The sequence below is a fragment of the Heterodontus francisci genome, chromosome 27 (genome assembly GCF_036365525.1).
Source record: "Heterodontus francisci isolate sHetFra1 chromosome 27, sHetFra1.hap1, whole genome shotgun sequence".
Taxonomy (NCBI): domain Eukaryota; kingdom Metazoa; phylum Chordata; class Chondrichthyes; order Heterodontiformes; family Heterodontidae; genus Heterodontus; species Heterodontus francisci.
The window spans coordinates 45,535,399-45,558,067 of record NC_090397.1 but is presented as its reverse complement, the minus strand read 5'-3'; the positions used below and the strand labels follow the sequence as shown (position 1 = coordinate 45,558,067).

General features: G+C 41.6%; 1 protein-coding gene across 1 annotated transcript in view; it reads left to right on the top strand.

Annotated features, from left to right (window-relative positions):
- The window catches only part of slc26a5 (solute carrier family 26 member 5), an 83,918-nt gene extending 62,302 nt beyond the window's left edge, over positions 1 to 21,616 (top strand). Inside the window, exons 14-19 of the mRNA XM_068059262.1 lie at positions 7,197 to 7,266; positions 7,392 to 7,484; positions 7,613 to 7,723; positions 9,111 to 9,386; positions 18,413 to 18,467; positions 20,556 to 21,616. Of these exons, the coding sequence (XP_067915363.1) occupies positions 7,197 to 7,266; positions 7,392 to 7,484; positions 7,613 to 7,723; positions 9,111 to 9,386; positions 18,413 to 18,467; positions 20,556 to 20,692 (742 nt within the window). The 3' untranslated portion in view covers positions 20,693 to 21,616. The remainder of the gene's footprint in view (positions 1 to 7,196; positions 7,267 to 7,391; positions 7,485 to 7,612; positions 7,724 to 9,110; positions 9,387 to 18,412; positions 18,468 to 20,555) is intronic.
- The last annotated feature ends 1,053 nt before the right edge of the window (positions 21,617 to 22,669 follow it).

Sequence of the window (22,669 nt, the reverse complement as noted above, 5' to 3'; positions counted from 1 at the left end):
ACTGGGTGGTCCAATAAAGCCTGTCGCTCTCAGTTGTGATTCCTTATGCATCAGATCAAAAGACTGCATACCCCCTAGGTGCCACTGAGTCTCCTGATGGTGTGAAACCAGATCATAAACTGATTATTAATTAGGGGGAACAGATCTGGAAACTCCTCTCTCATATCTGGCGATCAAACTAGTCCAGGAGGCCATACGGACACTGACTTCTTAATTGGTACCTATCATTAGTATGATGTGATCTCTGCCCCAGCCAGGATCTGGTTCACAAAAGCAAAATACTGCAGATGCTGGAAATATTCAGCAGGTCTGGTAACATCTGTAGAAAGAGAAGCAGAGTTAACGTTTCAGGTCAGTGACCTTCATCAGAACTGACAAATATTAGAAATGTAAAAGATTTTAAGCAAGTAAAGCGGGGGTGGAGCAAGAGATGACAAAAGAGAAGGTGTTGATAGGACAAGGTCACAGAGAATAACTGACCAGAAGGTCATGGAACAAAGGCAAATGGTATGTTAATGGTGTGGTAAAAGACAAAGCATTAGTACAGATAGGGTGTCAGTTGACTGTAAAATGAACAGCCCTGGCTCCAAGCACAAACATTAAAAAAAACAGTGGGTAGGCACAGTAGAAACAAACTAAAATAAAATAAACAAAAAAAGAAAAAGAAAAAATAACTCAAAATAAAAAGTGGGGGTGGGGGGGCGTCATGCTCTGAAATTATTGAACTGCATATTCAGTCCGGCAGGCTGTAGTGTGCCTGATCAGTAAGCGAGGTGCTGTTCCTGGAGTTTGCGTTGATGTTTGCTGGAACACTGCAGCAATCCCAGGACACAGATGAGAGCGGGGGGCGTGCGGGGATGTTGAAATGGCGAGCAACCAGAAGCTCGGGGTCATGCTTACGGACTGAGTGGAGGCGTTCCACAAAGCGGTCACCCAATCTGCGTTTGGTCGTCTCAATGTAGAGGAGACCACATTGTGAGCAGCAAATACAGTATACTAAATTGAAAGGAGTGCAAGTAAATCGCTGCTTCACCTGTAAGGAGTGATTGGGGCCTTGGAGAGAGGAGATAAATGGGCAAAGATTACACCTCCTGTGATTGCAGGGGAAGGTGCCATGGGAAGGAGACGAGGTGGTGGGGGTAATGGTGAAGTGGACGAGGGTGTCACGGAGGGAACGATCCCTTCAAAATGCTGACTGGAGGGAAAGGGAAGATGCGTTTGATAGTGGCATTATGCAGAAATGGCAAAGGATGATCTTTTGGATGTGGAGGCTGCTGGGGTGGAAAGTGAGGAGAAGGGAAAGCCTGTCGCGGTTCTGGGAGGGAGGGGAAGGAGTGAGGGTAGAGGTGCGAGAAATGGGCCAGACACAGTTGAGGGCCTGTCAACTACAATGGGGAGGAATCCTCAGTTGAGGAAAAAGGAAGACCTATCAGAAGCACTGTTGTGGAAGGTCGCATCATCAGAGCAGATGCGTCGGAGATGGAGAAACTGGGAGAATGGAACGGAGTCCTTACAGGAGGCAGTGAAGAAGTGTAGTCGAGGTAGCTGTGGGAGTCGGTGGACTTATAATGAATATTAGTAGACAGCCTATCCCCAGAGATGGAGACAGAGAAGTCAAGGAAGGGAAGTGTCAGCGATGGACCATGTGAAGGTGAGAAGGGTGGAAGTTAGAAGCAAAGTTAATAAAGTTTTCTAGTTCAGGGTGGGAGCAGGAAACAGCACCGATGCAGTCATCAATGTACCCAACTTTGAAAAGTTGGGGGAGGGGGCCTGAGTAGCACTGGAACAAAGAATGGTCAACATATCCCACAAAAAGGCAGGCATAACTAGGACCCATGTGAATACCTTTTACTTGAAGGAAGTGAGTGGAGTTGAAGGAGAAGTTGTTCATTGTAAGAACATGTTCAGCAAGGCGGAGGAGGGGGCTGGTGGATGTGGTTGGGCCTCTGTTCAAGGACGAAGAGGAGAGCTCTCAAACCGTCCTGGTGGGGGGATGGAGGTGCAGAGAGATTGCACGTCCATAGTGAAGAGGAGGCAGTTAGGGCCAGGAAGCTGGAAATTGTCAAAATGAGAAAAAATAAAATCAAGACAGGAAGAAATAAGTTCAATGGGGCAGGAACAGGCTGAAACGATGGGTCTGCCGGGACTGTCCTGTTTGTGGATTTTGGGAAAGGGGAAGGAGGTAGAAGCGGGCTGTCCAGTGTTGCGGGACTGAGGTTGGAAGCTGTCGAGGGAAGATCTCTAGAGGAGATGAGGTCAGTGACAGTCCTGTGGGTAGTAGCTTGATGTTCGGTGGTGGGGTCACAGTCCAGGGGGAAGTAGAAAATAGTGTCTGAGCTTTGGCGCTGAGCCTCTGCAAGGTAGAGGTTGGTATGCCAGACAACCACAGCACCATCCCTGTCTGCAGGTTTGATGACTATGGCGGGGTTAGACCTGAGAGAACAGAGTGCGGCAAGTTCGGTGGGGGGTGGTGGGCGGCGCAGGTTAGAGTGAGTGCGGGGGACAGAGAAATTAAGACGGTCGATGTCTCACTTGCAGTTTTCATTGAAAAGATCAAGAGCGGGTAAGAGGCCAGAGGGAGGGGTCCAGGTAGAGGGAGAATACTGGAGGTGAGTGAATAGGTCTGCTGGTTGAGGGGAGGACCCCTGGTCAAAGAACTGAGCACTGAGGCGAAGGCAAAGTTCTCTTGAAAGTACAGAGTGAATTAGAATTCAGCGCAAAAGCCAACAATAAAAACAAGAAATGCTGGAACCACTCAGGTCTGGCAGCATCTGTGGAAAGAGAAGCAGAGTTAACGTTTCGGGTCAGTGGCCCTTCTTCGGAACTAGCAAATATTAGAAATGTTAAAGGTTATAAGCAAGTGAGCCAGGGATGGGGCAAGAGATAACAAAGGAGAAACTGTAGATTGGACAAGGCCACATAGATGACCAAGAAGTCATGGGAGCAAAGGCAAACAATATGTTAATGGTGTGTTGAAAGACAAAGCATTAGTACAGATAGGGTATTAACGGACTGAAGATTGAACAGCAGCAAGTACAAACATGAAAAAAAAACAGTGGGTAAGCAAACTGAACAAACTACGATGAAATGAAATAAGCAAAAGAAAAAAAAATTGTAAAAAATGTAAAAAAGAAAAAAAGAAAAAATAACTAAAAGTAAAATGGGGGGCCCATCATTCTCTGAAATTATTGAACTCAATGTTCAGTCCGGCAGGCTGTAGTGTGCCTAATCGGAAAATGAGATGCTGTTCCTCGAGCTTGCGTTGATGTTCAGTGGAACACTGCAGCAAGCCCAGGATAGAGATGTGAGCATGAGAGCAGGGGGGAGTGTTGAAATGGCAAGCAACCGGAAGCTCAGGGTCCTGCTTGCGGACTGAGCGGAGGTGTTCCGCAAAGCGGTCACCCAGTCTGCGTTTGGTCTCCCCAATGTAGAGACGACCACATTGTGAGCAGCGAATACAGTACACTACATTGAAAGAAGTACAAGTAAATCGCTGCTTCACCTGAAAGGAGTGTTTGGGGCCTGGGGTAGTGAGGAGAGAGGAGGTAAATGGGCAGGTATTACACCTCCTGCGATTGCAGGGGAAGGTGCCATGGGACGGGGACGAGGTGGTGGGGGTAATGGAGGATTAGACCAAGGTGTCGCGGAGGGAACGATCTCTTCGGAATTAAGGGAGGGGAAGATGCGTTTGGTAGTGGCATCACGCTGGAGATGGCGGAGGATGATCCTTTGGATATGGAGGCTGATGGGGTGGAAAGTGAGGACAAGGGGAACCCTATCACGGTTCTGGGAGGGAGGGGAAGGGGTGAGGGTAGAGATGCGGGAAATGGGCCTGACATGGTTGAGGGTCCTGCCATCAACAGTGTGGGGGGGAATCCTCGGTTGAGGAAAAAGGAGGTCCTATCAGAAGCACCATCATGGAAGGTAGCATCATCAGAGCAGATGCGTCTGAGACGGAGAAACTGGGAGAATGGAATGGAGCCCTCACAAGAGGTAGGGTGTGAAGAAATGTAGTCCAGGTAGCTGTGGGAGTCGGTGGGCTTATAATGAATATTAGTAGACAACCTATCCCCAGAGATGGAGACAGAGAAGTCGAGGAAGGGAAGGGAAGTGTCCGAGATGGACCATGTAAAGGTGAGAGAAGGGTGGAAATTGGAAGCAAAGTTGATAGTTTTCCAGTTCGGGGCAGGAGCAGGAAACGGCACTGATACAGTCATCAATGTATCGGAAAAAGAGTTGGGGGAGGGGGCCTGAGTAGCACTGGAACAAAGAATGCTCGACATATCCCACAAAAAGACAGGCATAACTAGGACCCATGCGGGTACCGATAGCAACACCTTTTACTTGAAGGAAGTGAGTGGAGTTGAAGGAGAAGTTGTTCCATTATTATGAAATTATCCTTTCAGGTGAAGCAGCGATTTACTTGTACTTTCAATGTAGTGTACTGTATTCGCTGCTCACAATGTGGTCATCTCTACATTGGGGAGACCAAACGCAGACTGGGTGACCGCTTTGCGGAACACCTCCGCTCAGTCCGCAAGCAGGACCCTGAGCTTCCGGTTGCTTGCCATTTCAACACTCTTCCCCCCTGCTCTCATGCTCACATCTCTATCCTGGGCTTGCTGCAGTGTTCCAGTGAACATCAACGCAAGCTCGAGGAACAGCATCTCATTGTCCGATTAGGCACACTACAGCCTGCCGGACTGAACATTGAGTTCAATAATTTCAGAGCATGACGGGCCCCCCATTTTACTTTTATTTTTAGTTAATTTTTCTTTTTTTTTTCTTACATTTTTACAATTTTGTTTTCTTTTGTTTATTTCATTTCATCGTAGTTTGTTCAGTTTGCTTACCCACTTTTTTTTCATGTTTGTACTTGCTGCTGTTCAATCTTCAGTCCGTTAACACCCTATCTGTACTAATGCTTTGTCTTACAACACACCATTAACATATTGTTTGCCTTTGCTCCATGACTTCTTGGTCAGCTATGTGGCCTTGTCCAATCTACACCTTCTCCTTTGTTATCTCTTGCCCCACCCCCGGCTCACTTACTTATAACCTTTGACATTTCTAATATTTACTAGTTCCGAAGAAGGGTCACTGACCCGAAACATTAACTCTGCTTCTCTTTCCGCAGATGCTGCCAGACCTGCTGAGTGGTTCCAGCATTTCTTGTTTTTATTTCAGATTTCCAGCATCCGCAGTATTTTGCTTTTATTTTAGCATAAGCCAACAACCTGTTCCACAGGTCTACTATTGTGTGGGAAAAGATGAACTGCCTAACACCTAATCTATTTCTTCAATTGTGTAATTTCTACACATGACCCCTGGTCCTCCCAAACTACCCCAAATTTGAGAATGCACACAGTTGAGTCTCCATTATTTTATAAATTTAAATTAAATCACAGTTGAGCCTAGTCTTCTATGAAGTATGTAGGTCCAGCTCCTTAAGCCTATCTGGGTAGCTTAAAGTGTTTAGACTTTGAGTCATTTTTGTGAATAAGGCATACCCAAGGTCTTATACAAAGACAGAATGCTGTGTTTTGTTTTGTAAAGGATGGTCCTGTGAATCCAGCCCAGTATCCTTTTTTTTAGCTTTAGCTAAAGCTTCTCTTTGGTAATTGTGAACCTTTAGAGTTATGAACGATGATGAGAACTTTTCTTTCACCACAGTTCTGTTCTTTGTACAGTTTAAGTGTGTTTAGTACTGGTCCTGACCACATTCACAACACCGCACTCTTTTTTTTTTTATTCGTTCATGGGATGTGGGCGTCACTGGCTAGGTCAGCATTTATTGCTTATCCCTAATTGCCCTTGAAGGTGGTGGTGAACTGCCTTCTTGAACTGTTGCAGGGTGTAGGTACACCAGTAATGCTGTTGGGAAGAAAGTTCCAGGATTTTGACACAGCAGCAGTAAAAGAATGGCAATATAGTTCCAAGTCAGGATTTGGAAGGCAACCTTCAAAGGAGGTTGGAGATGTAGTGGTAATTTGCAAGAACAGAGGGATCAAGGGTGATTTTTTATTTTTTTTTAAATGGAGAGGGTGAAGACAGCTGAATAGAAGGGGAGCTGTACTCTACCAGAGGGCACTATTAACTAAATATGGAGGCCAGAAATAGAAGTTGGGTGAATGAATCTCACAGTTTTTCCACTGTTAAAACAGCTGTATCTTGAAAGGGCCATAACAATTTAGTGCTCGCGTTGAAAGTGATTTTAAAAAATATTTGGTTCACTTTTTTTTCGAACATTACAACAGTTCTCAAATTATGCTGTCATCCACTACAGCACTGCCCAGTTTAGTAATGGATGGACTTGTGAATAACCCATTAGTGGCATCCCATGTGGATTGGTGTTAGGGCCTTTGCTCTTTTACTACCTATGTTAATGATCTAGATTAAGGTGTTGGGGGAAATGATCTGCAAGTTTGTGGATGACACAAAAGATTTGTGATGTTAGGTCTGTGGAGGAGACTAAACAACTGCCAGAAGATCTTAGTGTGTTGTAAAGAGTATTTAAACCCCAAGTTTAATTCCCATTGGAGTCAATGGGAATCGGGGGGGAAACTTTCCACTGGTTGGAGTAATACCTAGCACAAAGAAAGATGGTTGCGGTTGTTGGAGGTCAACCATCTCAGTCCCAGGACATCACTGAAGTAGTTCCTCAGGGTGTGTGGCTTGGAGGGGAACCTGCAGGTGGTGTTCCCATACACCTCCTACCCTTGTCCTTCTAGGACAACACACCGAGGCTTTTCAGAATCCTGCCATTTATTGCGCTTTTTTTTTCTTTTGCCTTATTTCTTTGTGCTCCTCCAATTTTGGACTCTTGGCACATTCTGACTTTCTTCGCTCCACTATTGGGTAGCCATGCCTCCAGCTGCCTAGATCCTAAGCTCTGGATTTCCTCCACCACTCTACCCCTCTCCTCCTTTAAAAGGATCCTTAAAACCTACCTCTCTGACTTATCTTTTGGTCACCTGTTCTAATGTCTCCTTATGTAGCTCCTGTGATGCACTTTGGGAGGTTTTACTATGTCAAATGGACTATGTAAATGCAAGTTGTGACAAATTTTATTTTTCTGTGTATCTTATAGGTTTTAGAAATTAAAAGTTTGAACTACATCTTTTAGTTCTAAATTATCCTGACCATGTTAATTTTTTAAAACTAATATAATAGTAAATCCATTTTTTTTTTTGCAGTGCTAAATCCGGAATTCTTGGTCCGATACCTAATACAGATATCTACAGCAACGTAGAGGATTATGAGGAGGTGAGAATCCAGTGCATCTGGTAGTTTGCTTTTGGGTGAATTGTAAAGTAGATTTGAGTTATGGATTTGATTAGCGAGCAGCTGTTTAATGGTCTTTAATGTGGTGGAAAATGTTTATATTCTAGGTACAGGAAATCCCTGGAATAAAGATATTTCGATCAAATGCCTCTCTTTACTTTGCAAACATTGACATGTATGTGAGTGCTTTAAAGAAAAAGGTGAGCATTGAGAAGTTTACAATGATGTCGTTCTGAGAATCATAAATGAGTATCTTTCAATATTTTGCAAGTGGTTAATGTTTTTCTTTAAAAGAAAAAAAATCCTAAACTCTTCTGCACTCTTGCAGACTGAAATAGATCCAGCTGCAATAATATCAGCAAAGAAAAGTCTTGAAGCCAAACAAAAGAAAGCAGCTCGGTTGACGGGAGGAAAGAAAAAGAATTTTATGCTAAAATTGGTAAATATAAATATCTAGTTATGACCTTTCATCTATTTCAACTAGTTAGATTTGGAAAGGAAGAAAGTAAGAGCTATAAATTTGCAGTACCTTTGCCTCTGTTCCAAATGCTGCCCAGTCCTACTGACCAGTGTATTTGAAAGGGGATGCCATTTTGCTCCACTCATGACAGGGTATGAATTCATGTTGCATTTATCATTTATCTTTGTTTTCAAGATCTATTTATGTTTCTCTTTCAATCATAATGTAGCTGCTAAGGGGAGTAGTTGTAGCTGACATGCACAATTTGTTTCCCCTTCTGTGAAGAAGTGGTTTGTTTCCATTTACTGCCATATCTGATCGTGCAGCTGAGATCTAGATCTTTGGAAATCTGCAGCCATGTCATGATTTATTGGAGCATCTGTCTTGATCGTATTACTTTTAAAGAGGTTGCTACTGAGGAGATCTTTACATTTTTTGGGAGCATGGATGAGAGCTGAAGAAATTTGAGAGAATTGGTAATGTTTTGTATTCTGTTTGCATCGCTGAACTGTAATTTTGATTGCAGGTGTATACAATATCCTGGACCTTGTGTCGATTGATGCATGCTCTGGCGAGTACATTTAGTGGGCTACTTTTACCAGTTGTGCAATAGTGCATTGTGTGTTGTAATGGAGATGTTTCTGATGAAACACATCAGATGAAAGGTCATCGACCTGAAACGTTAACTCTGTTTCTCTCTCCACTGATGCTGCCAGACCTGCTGCGTATTTCCAACACTTCCAGTTATTGATTGCCTTGCTCAGGAAAGAGATTCTTTCTGGACATATCATCTTGATGCTACCCTGATGTAAACATAGTAATTTAAAATAATAATTTGCATTTACATTCATCCTCCTGTAAAATATCTTGACTGCCTCTATAATGATCCACTTTAAAGAGTCTTTCAGACTGAAGGCCCCTAGCCTATCCAGTTGTGCCTCATAACTCTTTGGTCTACTACCAGGGATCAAATCATTGCTCTCTCTGCAGTGGCTGTGTGACTGGATGACCACCTTATTCCATTATCCTTGTAATCTTTAATTCTTAACGGATATTCATCCAGCCTTAAAAAAAAAATTGATTTTGCTGAGCCTTTTCTGCATTGTAAGTAGTTCCAGGAAGTGATTAACCCTATTTTGTATACAACTCATTGGCTGACACAGTGAATCGCATAAATTCACAGAAGTTTATAGCAAGGAAGGAGGCCATTTGGCTCATGTCCATGCTGGCTGACGTGTAACCGTCCAGCCTAAACCCACTTTCCAGCTCTTGGTCTGTAGCTTTGTAGGTTACGGCACTTCAAGGGCTGTCAATAGACACTCTATATTGGCATAGTTTCTCAGGATTTTTTTTGTTTACTCTGCAGAGAAAAGGTACAAGCGCAGTTGCAAAACAAGAGGTTGTGTCTGAAGAAGTTCCAAATGAAGAGATTCAGAATGCAGTTTCGAGTGTTCCAGATCCTATGGAAAATGTTGCAAACGATGATGCAAATGATGCAAATGTTGCAAACAATGATGCAAATGTTGCAAATAATGAAGAAATATCAGTGCTTATCAAATCAGCAGTTGGCACGCATTCTTTAATTCTGGATTTCACTCCAGTCAATTTTGTAGACTCTGTTGGAGCAAGAGCACTTAAAACGGTAAGCGTTAATTTTGATGGGACTTGTGGCTGTTAGTCCCTGACTTTGAAGAATTTTAAAATTTATGCTGAATCTGATATTTTCCAGTGATAAGCTGGATATCACAACATACATTTCAGTGATTAAATCATCAATAATAATAGTTGGTCCACATTGTCTTCAAAATCAATACTTAAAACTAAGCATAGATTTTCCTAAACATTGAAATTGTGCATTAGTAACCTCTGACATTAATAACAGGTGAGAAATGTCATGTGATCTCTGCTAACTATATGTGCGATATGCACATAAAATATAATGGAAATCCTGATATGCAGAAAATATATGTTTCCTTTAGTGAATCATCTGCAGCTTTTCTTCGTTAGACTGAGGAAGAATTAGAATTAGAACATTACAGCGCAGTACAGGCCCTTCGGCCCTCGATGTTGCGCCGACCTGTGAAACCATCTGACCTACACTATTCCATTTTCATCCATATGTCTATCCAATGACCACTTAAATGCCCTTAAAGTTGGTGAGTCTACTACTGTTGCAGGCAGGGCGTTCCACGCCCCTACTACTCTCTGAGTAAAGAAACTACCTCTGACATCTGTCCTATATCTATCACCCCTCAACTTAAAGCTATGTCCCCTCGTGTTTGCCATCACCATCCGAGGAAAAAGACTCTCACTATCCACCCTATCTAACCCTCTGATTATCTTATATGTCTCTATTAAGTCACCTCTCCTCCTCCTTCTCTCCAACGAAAACAACCTCAAGTCCCTCAGCCTTTCCTCGGAAGACCTTCCCTCCATACCAGGCAACATCCTAGTAAATCTCCTCTGCACCCTTTCCATAGCTTCCACATCCTTCCTATAATGCGGTGACCAGAGCTGCACGCAATACTCCAGGTGCGGTCTCACCAGAGTTTTGTACAGCTGCAGCATGACCTCGTGGCTCCGAAACTCGATTCCCCCTACTAATAAAAGCTAACACACCATATGCCTTCTTAACAGCCCTATTAACCTGGGTAGCAACCTTCAGGGATTTATGCACCTGGACACCAAGATCTCTCTGTTCATCTACACTACCAAGAATCTTCCCATTAGCCCGGTACTCTGCATTCCTGTTACTCCTTCCAAAGTGAATCACCTTGCACTTTTCCGCATTAAACTCCATTTGCCATCTCTCAGCCCAGCTCTGCAGCCTATCTATGTCCCTCTGTACCCTACAACATCCTTCGGCACTATCCACAACTCCACCGACCTTGGTGTCATCCGCAAATTTACTAACCCACCCTTCTACACCCTCTTCCAGGTCATTTATAAAAATGACAAACAGCAGCGGCCCCAAAACAGATCCTTGCGGTACACCACTAGTAACTAAACTCCAGGATGAACATTTGCCATCAACCACCACCCTCTGTCTTCTTTCAGCTAGCCAATTTATGATCCAAAGCTCTAAATCACCTTCAACCCCATACTTCCGTATTTTCTGCAATAGCCTACCATGGGGAACCTTATCAAACACCTTACTGAAATCCATATACACCACATCCACTGCTTTACCCTCATCCACCTGTTTGGTCACCTTCTCGAAAAACTCAATAAGGTTTGTGAGGCACTGACTATCGCAAATGAACTTATTCTTTTCAAGATGATTATAAATCCTGTCTCTTATAACCTTTTCCAACATTTTACCCACAACTGAAGTAAGGCTCACAGGTCTATAATTGCCAGGGCTGTCTCTGCTCCCCTTCTTGAACAAGGGGACAACATTTGCTATCCTCCAGTCTTCCGGCACTATTCCTGTCTACAATGACGACATAAAGATCAAGGACAAAGGCTCTGCAATCTCCTCCCTAGCTTCCCAGAGAATCCTAGGATAAATCCCATCTGGCCCAGGGGACTTATCTATTTTCACACTTTCCAAAATTGCTAACACCTCCTCCTATTGTCTTTCAGTTGTTTCTCTTTTTCCTTTCTCAATAGATACTATGCTATTTGTTGCAGACTGACAGTTTCTAGCTCTTGTAAAAGTCAGCATCAGATTCCCTGATACCTATATCTATTTTACATCATTGTGCATTGCATGGAATCTGTTAATGTGGCTGTTGCTGCTCCAGTGAAGATCAGCTAACTTAGTATGTACCAACAATTAAACTTCAAATAATTTTTATGTCTCAACATTGAGGCTACCCTGTGAGTCATTAGGACAGCAAACCTTTCCCAAGTATTGCAGATGCTGGAAATGAAAACTGAGAAACTAGAAATATTCAGCTGGTCAAACAGCATCTGAGAGAAATTCAGAAGTTGATGTTTCAGGTCTTAGATCTTAAGGTCTTACAAATGAACAGTATTTACATATCTTGGGCAGGAATTTCTGCTAAGTTGCACTGGTTTTTTTTGGTGCAATTTGCCCCAAACCTGCACAGAAGATCATGGGATTTTAAGCACAAATGATCATATAAATCAAGTTACTGCAGTCTTTTGCACTAGTTTTTAAAAAAAACTTTGTGCTAGAAGCTAGTCCCACTCACAAAAATGGCCATACCCCCAGATAAAATTAATTACCTTGTAAGTTTCTGCTAATTGCACTTGTTTGTGGGCCTTGTAGGACACTCTAAAAATTGAACTTTTTGGTGCAAGGACACTAATAGGGACATTTTGAAAGCTTTTGAATATAATTTTTTAAACTTACTGAAACTGACTGTTGTACACCAATATAACTAATTGGCTCTATATAGTTTTTTAAAAAGTAATTTTCAGTTCATTTAAAGTTGGGTTAATCGCAGAAGGGGGGGCAGACAACACTGGAATGCTTTACTTACTGCCGTTTGTACAAAGTTTTTAATTATCACGATGTTAAACTTTTAACTACTCATGGTTTTAGACTTTATTTTTCAAATCTTGTTAAAGCCTGTATCGGGACACAATCTAAGAATAAGAGGTAGGCCATTTAGGACTGAAATGAGGAATTTCTTCATTCAGAGGGTGGTGAACTTTTGGAATTTTCCACCCCAGAGGGCTGTGGAGGCTCAGTCATTGAGTATATTCAAGACAGAGATAGATTTCGAGATGTTAAAGCTATCAAAGGATGATCTAGTTAAATGACAGAGCAGGCTTGAGGGGCTGAGTGGCCTATTCCTGCTCCTATTTCCGATGTTCCTATATCAAATTATAATTTGATAATTTATAAATTTTAAAGTAAGAAAAATGGCCATAGTAAGTTGTCCAGTATGATGACTTCCACCCATTTTCATTTGCCTGATGCATATTGCAGGTTAATTCCTACATTACAACAGTGACTATGGGCTGAATTTTATTAGCACTGTGTGGCGGCGCACTTTGAACTTCCGCCTTCCGACTCGCAAGTGCCGCCGCCGAGCCACGTGGGCTCGTTTAAATAGAGGGGGTGGAGCAGCTGCCCCTGATGACGTAGAGGGGGCAGCCGCCGCATCCCCGGCAATGGCATCCGGTGCGCCAGTGCCATTTTTAAAGGGCTTCAAGCCCTTCAGTAACATTTTAATATTTCAAGGTCCCATCTCCAGAAAATAAAAATAACATTTTATTTCAACTCTAAATCCCGTCTCCCAACCCCAATGGGTAATTTATAAATTGCCCTTTCCCCCATAACAACCTTTTATTGGTATCCCAAACTTCCACCCTCCCCTCCCCCCCCCCCCCCCCCCAAAATTTGTTCCCTTTGACCCTCAACCCCTTCCCGCCATCCCCGCAGCCAATAAAAATTGTTTTCCTCACTCCCTCACCCTTCCCGCCCTGAAAATTTTATTCCTCCCCCCCTCCCCACCAGGTTCTCGCCTCGGAACTCTGTATAGAGTTCCAAAGGCGAGTGAGGTGCAATTGGCGGCCGTAAAATTGGTGTGGGATGGTTGCTGCCAGCAGGTAAATTCATTTACATCTAATTTTTGTTAATTTTGTTAATTTTCCTACACTGAAGTATCAGCCAAATACAGATGATAGTAATAGGAGATTAATATTCAAATCAAAATTTTTTAGCAATAGTAATATACAGAAGAAATAATTACAGCATAAAAATGAATCCAATATAAGCAGCAAAAAGACCTAAATGACCACGGTGTATTGGCTTGAATTGAAGAGAATCGGGGGAAAAGTAGTGTTAAAATGAGAGAAAAAGTGCATGTATTGTAATGCTTTAAGTGTAGGAAATAAACTGGGGAAATTAGAAGCAATTATGTCAGAGCAACATATAGATTTAATAGTACCAACAGAAACTTGACTGCGACTGGTAGGAGTGGAAGATGTACCATGTTGCAATGTGTCTGGATGGATGTAGTTGCAACTATTTTCAAGAAACTTAATGCCCTCCAGAGAGCCATGTCACAAGGTTCAATATTCATTGGCACACTGTGGCTGCACTGTTTGACCTACAGGATACACTACAACTCACTAAGATTAGTTTGCCAGCAACGCCTTCACCTGTGACTTTTACCTCTGAATTTAATACTGACAAGTGTGAGGTGATGCATTTTGGCAGAAGGAATAGGGAGAGGCGATTATATACTTAATTGCACAGTCTAAAGAGTGTACAGGAACAGTGGGACCTTGGGGTGCATGTGCACCGATCTTTGAAGGTGGCAGGACATGTTGGGAGAGTGGTTAGTAAAGCATATGAGATCTTGGGCTTCGTAAATAGAAGCATTGTGTGCAAAAGCAGGGAAGTTATGCTGAACCTTGTATAGCTCTGGTTAGACCCCAACTAGGTTATTGTGTCCAGTTCTGGTCGTCACATTTTAAGGAAGGATGTGAGGGCCCTTGCGAGGGAGTAGAGAGATTTACCAGAATCATTCCAGGGATGGGGGATTTTAGTTACAAGGTTAGGTTGGAAAAACTAGGGATATTCTCCTTGGAGAAAAGGAGATTGAGGAGAGATTTGACAGAAGTTCAAGATTATGACAGGCTTGGATAAATTAGATAAGGAAAAACTGTTCCCATTCACTAATGGTACAAGGAATAGGGGACACAGATTAAAGGTTTTGGGCAACAGATGCAGGGGGAATATGAGGAAGAACTTTTTTACACAGCGAGTGGCAATGACCTGGAACTCGCTGCCCACAAGGGTGGTGGAAGCGGAGACAATCAATGACTTCAAAAGGAAATTGGATGGCCACTTGAAGGAAATAAACTTGCAGGGCTACGAGGATCGAGGGGGAAGTGGGACTAACCGGATAGCTCCCTGGAGCACTGGCATGGACTCGGGGCCGCCTCCTGTGCCATAAATGACTGATGAGGAGCAGTAATGTGGGAACACCACCATCTCCAAGTGCCCTTCCAAGTCGCATATTATCTTGATTTGGACTCATTTAGTAATTCCTTCTTTACTAGGCCAGTATGTTGGCATTCCCTATCTAAAACCATTGAGAGCTCCGTCATAATTACTGCAGTAGTTCAAAGGGAAGGCCAACACTACCTTGTTGGCAACTAGGCATAGGGAACCGGTGCAGCCTTGCCAGTGTAGCCAATGTCCCAAGCACAAAAGAGTTAGTTAAGCTAAAGGAGGACAAATTGTCAGGTACATCCAAAAATCCTGAGGGCAGGAAAAAATTGCAGCTAAATAGAAACTATATTTCCAGGATCTGTTGAGTGTGGACATGTCGTAGGATGGAGAGTGACCAATGTAATGCCCATTTTCAGAGAGGGAGGTGGAGCTAACCTTGGTAATTATGGGCCCATGCAGTAGGGAAAATTTTGGAATCTAATGAAATTACTAAATATCTAGTAATGAAATTATTGAATGTCTAGGTGAAAAAAAAATATTTGTAAACAGGCAACATGGAATTTGAAAGATAGTGCTCAACGAGACAGATTTTTGAGGAGGTGTTATGTCCTCAGTAGAGATTGCTAACTTTAAAACAAGAGATATGAGCTTCCCAGGCCAATTTAAAAAAAAAAGACAAGATTTCATATTTTAAGACTTGCTGTAACAACTAAACTAAAAATCAACATTAATTAAACAATACTTAATTTCAGGACATGGACAAGTTGGTGGAATAGGCAGACAAGTGGCAAATGAAGTTCAATATGGAGAAATGTGAAGTCATTCATTTTGGTAGGAAGAACATGGAGAGACAATATAAAATCAAGGGTACAAGTCTAAAGGGAGTGCAGGAGCAGAGGAACCTAGGTGTACATGTGCATAATTCATTGAAGCTGGCAGGACAGGTTGAGAGTGCAGTTTAGAGTGTGCAACATCTTAGGCCTCATTAAGAGAGACATAGAATACAAGGGCAAGGAAGTTATGTTGAACTTGTATAAGACACTAGTTCGGCCTCAGCTGGAATATTGCATCCAGTTGTAGGCACAACACTTTAGGAAAGATGTGAAAGCATTGGAGAGAGTACAGAAAAGATTCACGAGAATGGTTTCCGGGATGAGGAACTTCAGTTAAGAAGATAGATTTGAAGAAGTTAGGGTTGTTTTCCTTTGACAAGAGAAGGCCGAGAGGAGATTTAATAGAGGTATTCAAAATCATGGGTCTGGACAGAGTAGATAGGGAGAAACTCGTGAAAGGATCGAGAACAAGAGAGCACAGATTTAAAGTAATTAGCAAAAGTGGCATGAGGAAAAACTTCTTAACGGAGCGAGTGGTTAAGGTCTGGAATGTACTGCCTGAGAGTGTGATGCAAGCAGATCCAATCGAGGCATTCAAAAGGGAACTAGACTGTTATCTGTAAAGGAAGAATGTGCAGGATTATGGTGAGAAGACAGGGAATAGCACTAGGTGAACTGATCATTTGGAGAGCAGTGCAAAAAAAGGTGGACCGAATGGCCGCCTTCTGTGCTGTAACGATTCTGTGATTAATAGCTAGCTGCTACACTAAATTATGGATATTTTCCATTAACTTATTAATACACTCAAACCCCACATGTTTATACATTACATAGTGTTCTCATTGAAAAGGTATCCTTGCAGTTAACAGTCCCAAACACCTCCCAGCTGCAATGGATTGGATCTCCCAGTGCCCTTCTCAAAGCCAACATTCTCTTCGCTCACTTCTTCCGAGCAAATTTGACTGGACTTCTGTTAATAAGGCAATCTCTGGTGATGCTGTTGGTCTGTTTTCTGCTGCAAACCTTGAAACTTTGAATTGAGTTCAAATCTTACAAGTCTTTTGCTGTATCGGTGATCTGAAAGCAGCAGTCTCCCCAGAAATAGCCCACTGGCCCCTCCCTCTCTAGGATGCGAAACTCTACTGGTCTTCGTTTCTTCCTTTCAGCCTCCAGACATAGGAAAGCCTCCTGAATTTATCCAATCAAAAGTCAATGTCGTTTGCCTTTGACAATTCTCAGACCAAAAGTCTGACCATAGCAAAACCACCTGGGCCTGTCTTTGTTTCCAGGTGTTAAAAGTTGCAACTCAGATTTGCATTTTAGAGTTTTTAGCTCCGTTTACAATCTGAGTGTCTGGGAGAGCGAAACCCATTGTCCTTTCGGTGTTGCAGCCTTGCACCCTGCTTTCAAAAGGGTGTTTGATCTGGATTCCTTATTCTCACAGTAACAAAGATACCTGGCTTGTTTCTGGGCTGAATTTGTACAATGTCACATGTTTTCTCCAAATGTCCATTTTACACTGCATTGAAGATCACATTTTTTTAAAAAGTAGCCATGCTACAAAGTCCAGCATTCATAACAGGAGGTGACAAATATGGTGGGTGGGGGCTATTGCGGATGGGCTTTACATGAAATTTCAGAAAGCTTTTTGATAAGATACCATGTAGGAAACTTGGGGGAAGTGTAGCAAGTTGGATTCGAAACTGCCAAAGGAGGAAGCAGTAAGAGTTGAGAGCAGTTACTTAAATGAATGGAAGTGGATATCCCTGTCCCATGTGGTACACTCCTGGATTTGTAGACAATACTAAAATGGAATACTGGGCTTATGGTGAGGTGTGAAATATACAAGTGGAATTGTAACGGGGAATCTTTTTTTAAAAACTAAGTCCACAATGGGTGTAGCTGCAGTTTTGGGCTCATACTGTAGATAGGATACCAAGCATTAGAGAGGGTACAGTGCATATTTACTAGGATGCTGCCTTGTGTGATGGAATATGAATATCTTGAAAAATAGTCTGTTTTTGATGGAACAGCGCAGATTGCTGGTGGATTTTACAAACAAATTTTTACATGGGGTTCTGAGGCTATGAATGCACTGTTGGAGTTAACGAAGAGACCATGTCAGCACTTAAGAATAGATTTGATAGATGGTTGAAGGAAATGGGATATAGGAACAGGACTGTTGCATAAATTTGAGGTTACTGCTCATGTGAAGGATAAATAGCAATACAAAGTGGGCAGAAAGGCCTGTTTCCATGCTGTAATTTGTAGAGTAATTCTTTGATCCTGTGCTCAGATAGAGCAATGGGGCTGAAACCCACATTCTTTAGACTAAAATACAAGCGTGCTACCATGCAGTAAAGCTTAACATGATATAAAGTGGATGCAGTGGATTTACTTGACAAGCCATTGGAGAAAGCTATGAGAAACTTTATGGTTCACTATATTTCAGTAGTTTGTTCTTATGTTCTCCAACTTAGCAAAATCTTCAGGATTTTCAAGAACCTGAAAGATGGTACCCATCATTTCTTCTTGCACAGTCCATATATCTCTTTTATTGTTTGCATAGGCACTGGATGATCTCTAGTATTTAGCTCAGAGGGCCATTTATCATGAGGGAACCTTGATAGAGAATGGCTGTTTTACCACAAGCAGCATCACAGTTGAGCTGATTGTCCAGTAACTCCTGTTGTGCACAGTTATCAAAATCCTGCTCATTTTTGTCCCTCTAATTTAAGGGTGCACCTATTGTTGAGTTGAATTAAGTGCAAAGGCCAAGAACAGGACCTGGGATCTTGTTCTGTCTGCTAAGGTGCTTAGTAGACAAACTTAATGAGCCACTGTAAGAGCCCAGACTTGGAGTTTTTGAAATTCTGTTTAATGGATCCGATCTTAAAACTCAAGCAAATATTTGACCTTGATTGACTTTTTTTCATTTTAATGTTTCTTTTTCAGTTAATAAAGAAATATCAAGAAATTGGAATTAATGTCATCATAGCTGGGTGCAATGGTAAGTGAAATGCTCTCTAGAAAGAGAAGTTGGAATGTCATCCTTATGCTAGGATATGCAATACATTTTCGTTCTGGGAATTTGGTTTGCGTAGCAATCATTCACATCAAGCGTACTGTGGCCAGATTCAGATTGCTACTTTAACCTCAGCAATGTTCCTTAATCCCTACTCCAGATGAGTGTGCCCTACTGCACCTGTATGCATACATTTCCTACACCTTGTAGATATTTTGTGTTCAGGACCATTCCTGTTGAGAATTGGTCTTGAAAGTAACTTTCAGTTTAGGCTTAAATGTCTAGGTGAGAGTTGGAGACTTTGATTCCATCAGTCTAGGTTAAATTCAAACTGAAGATCCTGAGGAGAAGATATAATGTTCCAGAAAATAACCCACTCCACCACAGGGCCAATAATAGATTTTGCATTTGTAACAACCACTTTGGAAAGTATGTAGACATCACAAATATACTATTTTTCCTTTTATTGGAAGAATCCAAGCTAATTTCAACAAGGTTTTGCTATTGCTGAAAATAGACATTTTGTTGAAGCTTGCACTCATTGGTATTCTTGTGAATTGCCCCAATGTAAGGGAAGCAATACATTTATACTGTATGAGAAGAGAGTGCTGATTGGTTGGCAAGTGGACTCTGATTGGTAGAAGCATTGCCATGGAGAATGCACCAGTTTATGGTGACTGAAAGTTAACTGCCAAGCTTTGTGAACGGACCTAAGGCCGTCGTATTCGGCCCTGAAAAGTGCCCAGTCTACTTCCAAATACCCTGGAAGGGTAATGTATCCCAAATATTTGAGCAACAGGTGAAGCTCGCTGTTTCACGCTGCTACTATGCAGTAGCAACTCGTATGGTGTTCGCCGCTAACAGGATGCTGCCATCAAGCCAAAAAGACGTTCTGCCTATCACACAAATAAGTAATGTGATGTATGAATTTCAATGCCATTGTGATGCTAGGCCATACACCCCAAAGACTGGCGGATCGTATCAAACACATGTCCCTTCCGCTGTTCACAACGGGCAAGGTACAGGCCGCACCCAGCCAGCCAGTGCTTGCAAAATTCAAAACACAGTGTCCAACATTAGATGTGATTCCGCAATTGGACAACATTTGCTAAATAATCCTCAGTGTGCTAAGAATTACGTTGACAACCAATTGAAGATAGTCAGTCTGGGTCTGGTGCATTTGTGCATACTGGAAACTACATACATTAATACACAGGGCCCTGTTCTTTGCAGACAGAAAGAACATGTACACGCATTGCACCTGTTTCAGCTAAACAAAATAAGTGACAGCCATTCGCTGGTTCATTGGTCAAGGCATTGCCCTGAGGAATCAGTCAAGCTGCTTGGTTTAAATTTCAAGCAAAGCAGTTAACTGTCAGTCACCATAAACTGGTGCATTCTCCATGGCAATACCTCTACCAATCAGAGTCCACTTGCCAACCAATCAACACTGTCTTCTCATACAGTATAAAGTTGTTTTCCTTTACATTGGTATTCTTGCGAGTTGTCCTAACAAGTGCAAGACGAAAAGCTTCGACAACATCTCTCTATTTTCAGCAATACTCTGTACTACCAAATCACTAAAGTTTTATTACTTAATGTAATACTGTTTGTGTTGAATTTGCATGGTTTTGTAGTTTTAACATCCAAATACCTAAATGTTGTGGTAAGAGACAAATTAAATCAATAACTTCATTTTTTGCCCATTCCTCTTTCTCTTTCCCCCCCCCCCACCCCATGCCCTCCCCCAATGTACTTTCATCTCCAAGTTAATGTAGCAATAAAATGGGTGATAGAATTAGGCTGCAAATTGACTGGTGTTTCTGTGCAGAATTTGAGTATTAATGAAAACAGCATCTGATGTCATCGAAAACTTTGTTTTCCACGGAACTGCCGTGCCTGTTCAAGGTTGTTGCCCATGTCAAACAACTTGAAATTTGAATCATAGAATATTATCTGTCACCAATCTTATTCTGCTTACAAATTGTCTTTTATGTTTAGAACCCTCTAGAATCTCTAAAATATAAGGCTTTATAAAAATATCTGTTCCAATGTATTTTGTTTTATTGGCAGAGTCCGTTGTGGCAGATCTGATTAAAATGGAATTTTTTGACAAGTCGATTACAATAGATCTTCTGTTTCATTCTGTACATGATGCTGTGCTTCATTGTCAGAATAAAGCATCTGCTGGAGAAGGCTCCTCCTTATAAATGCCTTCCTCTTGAACTGGCTGCCTTGTTGAAATAAAATCATTTCATTGCAGTACTTGGTATTGAAGTAGACATCTGAAAACTAGAAAAATTGTCACTGCAGAAAATATCTCAGTATTTTCAAGAATGGTAGCTGTTTCAAGTATATTATGCCAGAGGAAAATTAATCCATCAGACTAATGTAAGCATTTGTGCCAGATTTATGGATGTTGACTTTTATTCAGAATAAGAGTTTATTGAGACTTGAGAAACTTCTATAGTGTCTGGTAGCTGTGAGTAACCATTTTTTTCTGAACTGTTTTCTAAAGTTACTTCCACATGTGTCTATTTGTATAAACTTTGTATCCATGTGTGTAAAGTTTGTCTCACTGAAATTATGCTTTTCTCTGTTGCTGCTTTTTTGTTTTTCTCATACATAAGCCTTCCCCATCACTGCCCAATCTGCTGCTAGGTCTTTACCTTTGTTTGAGAAATACCTTCATAGAATCTGAGCTGAATGGATAACTAGCCTTGCCTTATAAAACAAATGTACTGCTCCCACCACCATCCCTGCTTCTGTTGATGTGCAGACTCAAGTGGAACTGTCATTCTATCACTTGTACATAGCCTACCAATGGCCAGATTTTACTTTTTGAAATGTAGTTTGAACCTATTAATGCTGATTGCCCTTTTTCATAAATATAGCATCAAAAGTACAGTAAAAACATAAATGTATACATTTTAAGCATTTGATTGATGAATTTGGTTACGGTTAGTGTGTTTTTCTTTGATATCTTGGTGAGAATCCAGTTGGAAGTGCCATTTGTATTTCAAAATTAAGTCCAGTAAATATTAACATAAAAGCAAAATACTACAGATGCTGGAAATCTGAAATAAAAATAAGAAATGCTGGAAATACTCAGGTCTGGCAGCATCTGTGGAGAGAGAAGCAGAGTTAACGTTTCAGGTCAGTGACCCTTCATCAGAACTGATGAAGGGTCGCTGACCTGAAACGTTAACTCTGCTTCTCTCCACAGATGCTGCCAGACCTGCTGAGTATTTCCAGCATTTCTTGTTTTTATTCCAGTAAATATTACTGCTCTTGCTGTTAAATAGACACGTCATCAGCTTAGTCTTGTAGACTTTGAATAGGTGACTCTGCCTCTTCAGCTCAACTTCCTCCACCACTCAATGTCACATGCCATTAGAACCCATTTGTAATTATGATGTATGCACAATACAGATTTGTAGTCCTACTAATTCTCTCTCCCTGCTGCACCCACATAGACATGACTATCTACATTCTGTAAAAATTAAATTTTATCTAGGAAATCTGCATTCTGCAAAATAGTTGACAGACAGAATTCTGGCTGGTTTGCGCCTTTTTGCAGTGTTTATGTCAAATACATTGTAATATGTCATGGTTTATATTCATGGAATTGTGGTACTGATCAAAATATGGGATTATTTACTCTCCCCTAATTCTGATTTTTTTTTTTGTTATATTTTAGGCAGCTTTGTATATTACATCCCTTTCTCTATCAGAATAAGCAAAGTCCTTGTTCCTATGCTCATGTCTATCCTGCTTTTCATTTAGGTGATGAAAAGCAACAGTGCTGCACTTCTCATTTCCTAGGTGCCATCTTGAGTGCAGTAATGCTTTTGCTTTCATTGAAATAGTGTAAATAGAATTGGTCTTGTTCTGAATTTTGTTGATCTTTTTAAAGCTTTGAAACCTCATCCAAATCTCTGAATTGTGCTTTGATCTTTTTGTTTAAATCAATTGTTATTTTTCGTCCCTCAGGATTTCAGAACTGGCCAATAGTTTTTTAATATTTGAAGGTTATTGGTATAATGGTACAAACCACTGGAATTATATAAAATGCAGATACAACCAAGAATCAGTAAGAATGGTGGTGGAAAAGAATTGTATATTCACATTTTCAGCAGTGATGGGCAGGTGATCCAAAACCGGTTATGTTGCTCGAACTGATTTGT